This window comes from Antrostomus carolinensis, unplaced genomic scaffold, assembly GCF_000700745.2.
Source record: "Antrostomus carolinensis isolate BGI_N321 unplaced genomic scaffold, ASM70074v2 scaffold8127, whole genome shotgun sequence".
NCBI lineage: Eukaryota > Metazoa > Chordata > Aves > Caprimulgiformes > Caprimulgidae > Antrostomus > Antrostomus carolinensis.
In genome coordinates, this window is record NW_010327981.1 from 31948 (window position 1) to 44898 (window position 12951).

At 34.9% G+C, this 12951-nt stretch overlaps 1 protein-coding gene across 1 annotated transcript in view; it reads left to right on the forward strand.

Moving 5' to 3' along the window:
* Positions 1–7414, forward strand: part of IPO11 (importin 11) — a gene marked incomplete at its 5' end in the record, with an annotated part of 35520 nt that extends 28106 nt beyond the window's left edge. Inside the window, 5 exon segments of the mRNA XM_010172068.1 lie at positions 380–459; positions 1053–1133; positions 4594–4689; positions 6288–6401; positions 7289–7414. Coding sequence (XP_010170370.1) covers positions 380–459; positions 1053–1133; positions 4594–4689; positions 6288–6401; positions 7289–7414 — 497 coding nt within the window.
* Between the last annotated feature and the right edge of the window lie 5537 nt (positions 7415–12951).

Consider the following 12951-nt stretch of genomic DNA (forward strand, 5'->3'; position numbering starts at 1 on the left):
TGAATTTATTCTTACTGAATGGAATTACTCAAATATACAGGTAATGTAACTTATTTTTCTGGTGTGTTTAACTGCTTCATCAGCATTTAAGTCCTTCAGAAAATGTCCTATTAGACATCAACATGGTTGAACTAGAAGACCTAGAAGGGAGGGAGAAGTTCATACATGAGATTTTTTAATGTTAGAGGTATATCCCTCTTTTGTTATTATCTCTGGTAGGGAGACATAACTTGAATGGTACTGAATGTGAGACAACTTTTTCCTATTTGTAGGCATCTGGCACTTAAAAGCTGTTTGAGGAAAAACACTTTTAGAAGTGAATCATTTAAGTTGTACTTCAGTTTGGTGATAAGGTTCTGAATTACGATTTCTTTTTCAGGGCTGAGTTCAGAAAACCTCAAAAATTGCTTTAAAATCATCAATGCTTATATTTTCTTATCATCATCTGAATTTTTACAGGTATGTTACCCCAATATTTAAAGATTCATATTAGTTCCTTAGCTTCCTACTGTCAAACTATTTTTTCTCTCATATTGGAAAACATCGTACACACAAAATTTATACTTTTACTAATTTATGTGTATATGAGGATCTTGTTCTAATATTAGCACTTTATGGCACATGGTGGACACTCAATCAAATCAGAAAGAATATTATTTAGAATTAATGTTTTGTGCGTTCATTTAGTACTTTTGGTATCTGAAAAGGTTCCATGCAGGGTAGTAACAGTTACTCTATTTATCTTACCAGATTAAAATTATGATCATAAATTCTCTCAAGAATTGAAGTAGAGATGTTATGCCTTGTTCTCACACCTTCTTCAGTAGAAAATTCATTGAGATTGATTGTTTAAAAAATGTACAATGTTAAGAAAAGCAACAAAGTGCTTATATTAGATTTTAATTAGTTCAGGAAAGACGAGCATTTTAGCAAATATGATCTTCGAAGAGAAACTAGGCTTTTGGATGTATATAATCCCTAATGTGTTGAGTTTTGAAATAAATATATAAATAAAAAGTTTGCATTATACCTTCTTTTTCCTTTAATTTCAGATGTATGCTGCTGATTTATGCACATCATTTTGTGAACTCTTGAAGGACATAACTACTGAAGGTCAAGTTCAAGTTTTAAAGGTAGAATTTAATAAAAATAATACCCAGATATCCAGCTCTGTACATTCGTTATTCTTCCTAGTGTTTTGTCAGGTTAGAGTAATATTTTCAAGTATAATGAATGTAGAACATGTAGAAAAAAAGAGCTTACTTAGTGCACATTGACATGGGAGTCAGTGGTGGTTTAAATTACATATTTGAAGTGTGTGTATGTGTACGGAAAGTGTATATATACACACATGTATTAAAAACACTACTTCTACCAAGAGAAGGTTAGTATAACCTTAAATAGAGCACTCTAAAAGGTAGTCACCTAACACATTATTCCTATACCCTCTCTCCAATGCTTTTGTTGCTTCATGTGATTCCAAAGTGTTGTCTTTAGGTAAATTGAGTTCTAAACTGGTTTGAGTTGTCTTTCTATAGATGGATTTAGATTAAGAGTCTCCGGTATTTGTCCCATTTGATTTTTTTCTGGATTACTAGAGAAAGATAGTGAAGGCTTGGATCTTCATGAAAATAGTTTGTTCTACAGCCTGGCAACAGCACATTTAAATAGCCAGATGACCAATCGCTGCATTGCGAAGATAATGCTATGTACAGAAAATCTTGAGAGCACCAAGTTGCAAAATAAGGATTGTGTTTGGGTCAAAGTAACTTGATTTAATCAGTGGACTTGTGGAAGTTGTAGAAAGTTAATCAAAGCTGTTTATTTCTAGTTTAATTTTAGAATGGAAAACACCACAGTGTAACACAGAATATACTTACACTTTAATTGCAAAATAAAAGGACAAAATCAATCTGATTAATGAGTTTTAAGAGTTGCCCTAAAACAGTTTTCATCTTGGTTCAGAATTCAGGAAAAAATTCATTATTCAGACAAAAATGCAACATTCGGAATTTATTCAGCCCTAAAGTCAAAATCATATGTGTGTGTCTAGGTTCATTTTGAGTGTTTCTAATCAGAATGTGCAAAGACAATTACCTAATTACTGTATCTAGCCATCCAAACCTGAGTTTTGTCTGTACCCTATCAACCAGTATTGATAAGGTTTCTAATATAAACAACAATAATCTGCTATTTTTTTAATATTAGTTTTCCTTTTCAGTATTCAATACTAATAAGTAATCACATAGTTCAATTTTTGTAACTGCACATTTGAGAAACTGGCAAGATAAGGCTTAAGTAATAAGTCTGCACACATATGTATATTATTATAGAAACTATGCAGGTGATTTTATTATTACATAGGCACCACATCATCAAGATTCACTTTTTTGTTTTTTTTTTCTGTGTTTATGTATGACTGCTATAACCTAATAGGTCCAGAGCCAAGCTTTTCCAATCTTTATTGAATGTTGGATGTATATGCTCTCTATCACATTCCTTTGTGTAGGGTACTTGCATTTGTACCATGACAGAGTGTTCAAACAGTCTTTGCTTTTGGCATAAGTTGCTATTCTAATGGCAACAACTGCTTAAATAGAGTGACTAGAGGCTTTTCAAAGTAATAAAAAAGTTATTTTCACACAAACTACAAATCGTATTATGAAAGAGATGTTATGAAATCATAAGCTTTTGACATATTGAACACCTTTTTAAGAGTTTCGGGAAATAAAGTTGGAGTACACACTGAAAGATAGTTGAGTAGTAACTCTAATGTATTACTTCTTATGTTTCCAGCAGCTGCACTAACTGGAGACTTGTGTTGCTTATAAAAACTTACACTTGAATTAATTTCATTATAAATGCAATAGGGGAAAAAAATTAGGTCCCAACTATCTCTTTGGTGTGTTACACAACTGCTTGCAGAATCTCAGGACAGAAAACAACAGAAGTTGATAGTCCTCCCTGTTTGTAGTTCCTGCTGTGAGGAGTTTAAGGACTCTAGTTATGGAATTTATTATGTCAATTCCTCTCTATCAGTATTATTACTTAGAGTCTATAATTTGGCAAATGTTCAATGGAGCAGCTTTTAATCAGATCTCTAAAATGGAATGGTGCTGCTAATATAGCAGCTAATATCATTTATCCACTTGGTTCCCAGTGTGGCCTTGCATTAGCCACAAGGTTTGTCCACTACATGTTGAACACCCTCTTAGTAAGCCTGCTTGCTTCCAGAGGGAAAATTGAGTTATAATCCGTGTAAGTATTTTTACAAAAAGGAAAATGTTTTGTCAGGCATCACTATGTTAAATTGTTAAACAAAAAAACCACAAAGATAAATATTGGGAACAGAAGCACACAGGAATGTTCACTGAAATGTTTTCCTACAAACAGCTGTGGCTGGATTGAAAATAGACATTAGAACAGTAAATAAATGGATGAGGTTGAAAAACACATAATTTGGACTGTTAAGACAATTTATTGCAAGATTGCTGAGGCATGATGTCACTTGGTTTTCTAATTCTCTGAGATAGACAATAAAAGGTTTGAAAAGGATCTCTACAAGGAACAAATGAATTAACCAAAACTTCCAGTACCTAGAAGAGATGGAGGAGAAGTTACATTCACCTCAATATAACAGTGTATTCTAGGTCTACCAAATTGAGAGCCATTGGAAGGAGTCAGCTGCTTAACATCTTTCTCAGGGCAAGAAATAGAGGGCATTAAATGAAGCTAGTATGAGCAAGGTTCAGAAAGCAAACAGTGAACAAAAACACAGAAGAGTAGTTCCTTATGGAGGTCCCTCTGAGCTGAAAGTAGGTAGAGACTGAAAAGAGTGTTTAAGAGAGGTGCCTTTATGGTACCTTTATACACATCAGTGTATAGATGTGGGGTCTCTGTGTCTGCTTACCTGTAAGAGTGAACAGAACAGTGGCCCTTTATTCTCATGGCCTCTTCCACCTCCATCTTGGTACAAGGCTAGAGCCCAAACACCTGAGTAAAAGAGAGCCTGAAGAGCACAGGGTGGGGAAACTACTTCAGGGAACCAGCTTATGAGGGAAAAAAGAGAGCTGAGAAGCAAAGGGTAAAGAATGTAAAAACTGGGAACCAGAGCAGGGTACCAAGAACAGCACATCTGAGAGCACTTGTGATTACTTGATCACTTGCAAAGGTAGGTTCTAATCAGTGGTTCCTCAAAAAAGTGACAGGTCAAAGGTATGGAAGTGAGCCTTAAAGTGCTGATGCTCCTCCCTGCCAACCCACCTCATCAAGCTGCTTTTCCTGGAGCCTTATCAAGGTCCTTTCTTCCAACCCACCTGATCAGCTTTGCCAGGGCCGGGAGGAGGCTGATGAGGAGGTGCTTGGCTGGGCAGGTTTCACTTGGCATATGAGTTCTCAGCAGGTCTGTTATGTAGATCAGGTTTGCAGAGTACTTCACTAGAATATACTTTCAGCAGTCCTGAGGTTTGCTGGTATTTAATGGTAAACATCGCACCAGGACTTTATATATAGACAAGTATATGTAGTTTTAAAGCTTCAGTTAAGATTTTTAAATGTACTTTACTAATTGTCTAATATGCTTTTGTTCTTAAGGTTGTGGAAAATGTCCTAAAAGTAAACCCGGTTTTGGGTCCTCAAATGTTTCAGCCTCTTCTGCCATCAATATTCAGGGGGATTATAGATGGGGAGGTAAGAGTTACACTTTAACTACTGTCTGCTTTTCCTTTTGGACAGGAGAGTACATTCCTTTATCTGGCTCAGCTTTTTCATATTGTTGAATTTTCTCTTGTTTTAAGAGCATCTGATAGATCTTTGACAGCTGTTTTGAAAGTCTATGAAAGTAACCTAGTAGCACAAGAGTTAAAGCAACATATCCATCACCTATTTTGTCATCTAGTTTTTATTTTCATAAAATAACAGAAAATTTATTATGTTCCTTCACTATTAACACTGATAAGATGCTATGACTCTATGCTTAGTTAGATCCTATGTAGTTGTTGGACTTTTTTGTTGGGTTTTTTTAAAGACAGTTATCTACTCCTTTTCAAGTGTGCCTGCACCACAGAAAAACAAACTTGACAAGGAGAAGATTGACTTGACCATCTTTTTCTAATTGAAATACCTAATATGAAGAGCTGAAGGATGTGAGAGTGCTTGTGTGAGATAGAAGAGGCTTTAATATTTTGCTTGCTTAGTTGTCTTAAGTTCTCAATTTTTTCTGTCTTTGCCTTCAACAAATTTCCATGTTGGATAAAAAGGAGCAAAATCCAATATGCTTTAACTGTGTTGAGCCTTAGTGTACTAGCAGGAGAAAAAAATACTTTAATCATCAAAATCAGTGGGTGGAATTCTCTATGCTTTTGACTTTTTTTATCAAAACCTTTGCTTTTATAGTTGAAGTCTTTCAGATATTAAAATTTGGCTCCCATTATTATTAAGTTAAATAAGGTATTTCCAGGATTGAGCTATGTAATATTACTTAGCAATGTACTTTTTGCTGTACAAAACACAAAAAAAAGACATATAGTTTGAAGAGTTTGCAGTTTAAGAAGGCAGAACACTGGAGAGTGGATTATTAAAATGTCTTCTGATTTAAGACCATGATAAATTCACTGTTCCATATTCACAAAGGTATTAATCTGGGTTAACACTTTCAGGTAAATGTTGTCATTTTGTTTTTCAAGTAGGCATTTACAAGATACTTGCTATTATGTTGTTAGATGCTGAATTTAATATGAAGCTGTAGCTTCTTTTCAAATTAAAAGTAATATCAAAGGATAATAAAGGAATGAGCTTCTTACTATATCCAGTTAATTTTGAGTCACTTGAAAATTAGTTATTGGCAAATGTATTATAGTTTCTCTCAGTGAAATAAGTAACAGCATCAGAAATAGTAAACACTTCTTAATTTTACTAAAATTGTAACCAGTAATTTTGAATTGTAATCAACTTTGAAAGTATATTTTTTTAACAGTACAATATTCCTTAAGATGCAGGGGTTTAAATTTAAGGTAAAAACACCTTGCAAATTGTCTCAGCTGTTTGCTGGAAACTGACTTTGAGATTGCCATAATTATCCTATTGTAAAAACCGAGAAACTTTCTTAATGATTGCTCACTCAGTCTTGTGCTCATAGAGGCTTTTAAGTTACAATTTATAATTTCAAATTTAACACAATACATAAGAGGATCTGTGCAAGAATTCTCAGTGCATTTCTGCTCTGTATTTTAAATAATTTTCTCTTAATTAGACTAAGCCCCCTTTGTTTTGGTTTGCTTTTGTTTCAGAGATATCCAGTGGTGATGTCTACTTATCTGGGGATCATGGGTAGAGTTGTTCTACAAAATGCAAGTTTTTTTTCATTACTTTTGAGCCAGATGGCATGTGAATTGGGTCAGGAGGTAAGGATTTTTATCTGGTATTTCAGCTGGATTGCATGTGGAACTCTTGCATTCTTTTGACCTGAAGGAAATTTTCCCTCTGATTTCCATGCTTATTCCTCTCGGGTCCACCTTTCCTCTACTTTGATCCTTCCCCTGAACATCTTCTAACCAGTTTTATATGTTCCCACAATTAGCTTAAAACATCTCATTAAAAGTTTTATGCAATCTCTAAATTCTTTTCCTGCTGCATCCCACACTAAGCCATATAGACCCCTTTAGTTTGAATGGCATTGCAGGGTGAGGATTTCTTTTCTTGTGCCATCTTTATGGGTCTTGCACCATGGACAATAGTCTAATCATTCTCTGGTGAGTTTCTAGGAGTATCGGGTTCAATGGGCTCCAACCTCACTGATGAGGTTACTGAGGTTCTTTTGCTACAAGTGTTCTACTATGCCTCAAGTGAAATTTTAGTAGTTTTCTTATCCTTAGATATAATACAGTTTTTGAGCAGGTAAAGACAACTCTTTTTTTGTTTGTTTGTTTTTCTTTTAAATTTGTTGCCAGTGAAGGTAAAACAGAGTAAGGTCACATGCCTTTGTATGTATTAGACTGTTATAGGAAAATTAGTTTGAGTAATTCACTATTCTAAGTCAGTGCTCTGTCCATGAATTAAATGCATTTCTAACTTCTTGGTTACAGTTAATGGTGAGGGAGGTTCAGGGCCTCGAAGCACTGTCAGAACATTTAAAAAATATCTATTACTTGCTACATCTGTCAGGTATACATAGCTGTAGGGTGTCTTCCCCACACTGAATAATGTATTCGGTTTGTAGAAAAAATAAATTATTTTCTAAATATGCTGAAGTACTCAGAAATGAAAAGGAATGTTCCGATTCCCATTGCAGTTGGACCAAATTCTTGGTAACATGATTGAAATGTGGGTTGATCGGATAGATAACATCACTCAGCCAGAAAGAAGAAAACTTTCTGCTTTGGCATTGCTTTCACTTCTGCCGTCATTGAATAGGTAAGCAAATGTACAGTGCCTTAAATAAGAATGCTTCAAAGCCCCGCAAGATGTTTTTCAAGATATTTCACAATTCTGCAGATAAATATTCCAATATAAGTACTTTTGTTGTCTTTTTTTTTTTTTTTGACAAAAAAAACTTAAAAAGGTAGAATTTTCATGGTACATTACATTAACTTTTTATTTGGCTTCATGGCATTATGTAACCTTTTTTCTATTTCATGGAAAATGTCATTTAGTAAAAGAGAAGAAACAGAACTCCATATTTTATTGTCCAGTCTCTTGCTAATATCGAACTAGCTGCTTCTCTCATCTGTAATGAAGTAGTTGCTTTATTTGGCTGGTTAGTATTTTTGATGTCCCTTCCAGGAAACAATGTTTGTTCAGTTTTCTTTTCTGTTGTGGGTAGATCTGAACGTTTAGCCTGTTTTTCCCCTTTATGGCGTTAAATTTAAGAGTTGCTGTGAATGAAAACAGTTTTTTCACTGTAGATTTCTATAGCAAGCAATTTTTACTGTTGTCATGCCTCTAGCCATTGTCATTGCTGAATATACATCTAAACCATAATTTTTTAATGAAAATGCTGAATAGTGTTCCACTAACTTCTAAATTGTCACTACTAGAATTTACATATGACACTTGGTTAGATGAGAGTTCAGTCCATACTTACCTTCAGATTATTCTTGTCTGTTAGAAAGTCAGGAAGACAAGACTGCATGAGTTTACACTTAGTCTGACAGATTTGCTGAAAAGTCTTGAGTCCTGTCTAGTGGGAATTTACACATTGCTCACAAATCCTGAAACTATGTTGGTATTTGTAAAGCTATAGAATATGTAGAGTTCCCTGATTTTTTAGGTACTGACTTATATGTAACACTTAAAGAGGCTTTGTTGTTTTTAATTTGCACACAAGTTTTCCTTTTTTGTCCCAGATCATCCAGACAAACAGACAAGGGTGAACCAAGCAGCTGGTGTATGAGAGAGCTTTTGTTTTTTTAGTGATAACAATATTATATTAGTTAGGAGTATATTCAGAATGTTCTTAAATAAGTGGTATCTAAAATTTAAGGTGCTGAATTGCATGTCTGTCTTCCTGTGAAGTTTCTTTTAAAGAGAAGAAGCAAAAAAGAACTTGCTTTAGATAACTGTGTTATTTTGAACTACTTTCAGCTGCTCCAAATTTCCCGCTGTAAGGGCCAATTATTTCTGACAGTCTTTAACATAACAAAACTCTCTGCAAAAGACAGCTTTATTTTTCAGATACTCAAATCATTTAAGAAAGCTGCTTCTCAAATAAAAAGCCTATCTCTAGTGGACATATTTACGTCAAATCTATGAAAATTTTACAGTACAACTGATAGACTGCCAGAGCCAAACATACCTTCAGACAGAATGTGTGAAATTGATTCTGTCAAGTGATTGTTCCTTCTACTACCAAACAGTGTGAGTCATTCCAGTTTTGGCATTTCATAAGGATTGTATTACATATGCTTGCTGCATCTTGCATCTGAAACGTGTTAAAAATAACATTTTTCAAAAGCAGGCTTCTTGTGCAAGTCTATTTGCAAAGTTTAAGCAAAAATGTTTTAAATATAACACAGTATTTAAACAAAATATTTTGATTCGTATAAACATTTGCAAGAAAAGCTTAAGTAATTTTCCTGTTAGAGGATCTCACTAACCAAGTTCCTGATTAGATACTACTTTGGAGATCCAAAGCCCAAAGATTTCTCAGCTGCAGAGACAGAACGGAATTTTGTCTCCTGAGGATGGTCATGAAGTGGGCTTACTTGTGAGGGCCAAGCTGAGGGTGAGGTTTTACCCTCAGCTTGCTCCTGTACAATGGTCAGGAGTGGTACTAGTAGCAAGCTCAGATTTTCAAGATTCTGTTACAGGAAAAACAAGCATCTGCACTGTGTCTAGCACTTCCTGAGGATTTTGCTCATTTTGCTAGTTGCTTCCTCTAGCCTATAGCTGGAACTGTCCCAAGGTTATTTCAGAGAGGAAAGGGAGGAAATACACAAGTACTAGGGGAAAAAAGTGAGGATAACGTATTCTCATTCTTCCCTCAGAGCTGCTTTATAGATAAAATGTTAGGGAAAATACTAAGGAGTGACCTTTTTCATTCTCCCTCTAGACTCTGTAGTATTACTTCATTGCTTTTAGGTACTTTTCTAGTTATCAGTCATTTATAACTATACATATGTATGACTTCGGACTTTCTGCTTTTTAGGGGAAGCTAAAGCTTCCGTCATTATTCATTTAAAACCAGTATGGCAAAAATAATTTCCTATTTCAAATATAGCACTTTTGACACTGTCATGAATGAAGGATGGGAATTGCTACGGAGCAGTTGTAGTTCACAGTGGTTCTCAGGCCAGTTAAGTAGGCAAAGCAGGTTATAAAGTGGCAGTTTATTAGCCAAACTATAGCTTTCTTGTCTAGGCAATATCGGAGACACATGCAATGAGATGTCTTTAGTACCAACAGTACTGTTGCAGATAGCCCTTCAATCCAGCATCCTGTTTATCTTCCAACACACAGCTGCACATTATGTTAGTCTTTAGAAGTTCATATTGAAAAAAGAACAATAACTGCTTCTTTTCTGATTAGGGTGTTGCAGCACCTTTTTACTTAGCAGTAATTTCCTGCTATTAGTTGGGATTTTTGCATAAACTAAATATTACCTGATTATCTGCATTTGCTATCTGAGTCTGGTCATTCAACGTTAGCATTTTTTCTGACTGATACATGCTGCAATCTTATTTTCCACATTTTATACTCTTACTGCCTCTTTGTTACTCATATCTATGTGCATTTTCATTCATTTATTAAAAGTTCTTGATACTTCATAGATTAAAGACCTTTGTCTTTTAAACTGTTGTATATAATAGTAGGGTCCAGTAACAACATTTAGGCAGTAAGGATACACTTATGGAGTAATGATGTCTCTGTGTTCAGCACACAAAGGAAATATGCATAGACATATAACAGCAGCAGCAGTGAGGGTTTTTGAAAAACATGAAAGGAATTGGAGTTTGGTGGAGGAGAATCATACCTGAGCTAGGGTGTGAAGCATGAGAGATGACAGCAACCTGAATGAGTACATTCACCAATGTCATAATTTCCTGGTGTAGTTCTATCATATTCCAGTTTGCCTATAATCTTAATGACTTGTTTGTGAATTTACAGCTTCAGGAGTACTCTTTTCATTCAGTATAGTAGATGTAGTTGGCTTTTATTAGATATGCCCTTGATCTCCAAAATAGTGCCTAGTGAACATGGTCAGGAGCAGCTACCTAACTTTTCTTTAGGCTATTGTGGAAAGAATGTGGGCACCCTCCACTATCTCAGGTGCTGCATTTTGGAATACACATCTTCAGCATTCTTTGTATTTCCTGAGATCAAAGTGGCTAAAATTGTACCTCTTCCCCTTCTCATACCTCTCTCTCTATATATATATATATGGAAATGATCTTAATCAGCTTGCTTACTGCATTTTTGAAACTGTATAATGTTGGCATTACAGTCCTTATTTTGGGATATTGAAAGCTTTTAATGACTTATGTAGCAAAGTAGCTTTATTTTTTTGCTCCTCCAGTGTATTTTAGTAGAACACAGACAATACTGAAAGGTGCTTAAGAATGACAGAAATATTTTAGTCTCTAAAAGAAAATGTAAACAGAATTTAGAAAGATATTGTGTCAATGATTAGCTAAGCTTAGTGAGGTACCGGACTGTAAGCACAGGTAGTGTCTGGCACCATATCAAAAGCCAAGCACTCCCCTTGTACTAGTAAATGTTATTAATGCTATGCCTATCATCCTTGAATGGGAGGTTGGCAAGGTTGGTTTTACTCAGTCATTGCTTTTCAAAACAGTCCACTAATTTTGCTGCTTAAGGATATGTTCATTCTTAGTGGACCTACTAGTGAAGAGTGATACCACTCTATCATAGAGGAGACTCTGCTTTTTGGTAAAGTCTACATTTTAATTGATCTTGTCTTCCTTTTTGATTTGTGGTACATGAGTACTATTTCCAGATACCGGTGTTAATTTTTCCCCTTTTAGTCAGATGTGTTTGTCTGGAATATCTATTGTGAGGAAAAGGTTAATAGCCTAAGAAATTCTCCAGGTCGCTCTGCTCATTTGTAATTGTTATGTAAATGAATGTCTACTTTTTCTGACTGTGTAGCAAATCTGATATATCAGCCAGTATGAGTTCTGCCAATTAGATAATTGACATTCTGTGAGTATAAGTACTTACAGTATGCAATTATAAATCTTCATTATGTTACTACAAAAGTTTTTCCGCTGTCATTTGTTAAAGTTACTTTGTTAGAGATTTAATTTTCCTCTCAAGAAGTTATCTATCTGTAATGTTAGGAAATAGCAAGAAAGTGCCTAATAAATGCCATGTTCACCTTAATGCTAGTTATGTCCTCAATTATAAAGTCAGAATTTGTTACGTAATGAACTTGTGCATCCTCTTTTCTTTGTAGAGATGATACTCAGAAGCCATTTCCCTATCTTCCCCTCCTTTTTTTTTAATTGCTCTAGTCAAAGTTCTGTTCGCCCACACATCTAGTAGACTGTTAGTATTAAAAGGAGCTCTTTGAATTATGATTTTGCACTTGTCATGCATGTTTGGCCTTGGATTTGTTTAGTTTACCTGCCAGGTAACAGTGTAGTTTTAATGATAGGAGTGAAAAACGTGACCACTAAATGTGGTCTTAGTCTGAGTATCAGAGTCTGCATCATTCAGAGTGTTTATACGTAGATACCACGACTTCCTTAAATGTATGTCACATCATAGCATTGGCAGGAGGATGCACTCTTTAAACCTTCTTTGTTCACAATCTCAATTTTTTTTTTTTCTCCTACACCTGATTGTTAGTATGGACTGTTCAGAAACACATTATCATTTCCCCTGAGACCCATAAGGCTTGTTTACAAGCGAAATATCCCAAGTGGTGGCAAGGGATTATGTCATTAAACGTAGCTGAACTGCTGCAGAAAACAAACTGCAGTCATATGGGACTGATTGCCACTGATATCTTACTTTTGTTTGTGGCCTATATGAAGAATTTCATAAGTCTTTCCCAAAACTCTTCTAAGTATTTACTACTCTAATATTGAACATTTTAATTATATATGACAGCAGAAGATTATAATGGACTAAATAGCTTTCTTGAAACTTTTTATCTTTGCCCTTTGTAATGTGCAGTTTACATGTTTGCAAATTTGCTATTGAATAAGGAATGACTAAAGTACAGCGTATTATTAAAAATGTGTAAAAATGACAAGGTTGTAACAAACTTTAAAAAACAAACAAAAAACCCCTCAAAAACCGAACAACACATTACTACAGGTGTATAGCTGGTTTTCCACCTGAGTTTGTTCTGAGTTGTTTTGGTATACCTGCTTATCTCTCTGCCCTATACTCTGTGAAATTTGAGATTGCCTGAGAATAGCTGAGATTTTTGATGACGTATCTTAATAGTGAGAGACTATTATGATAAGATGCCAAAAATGGATAACA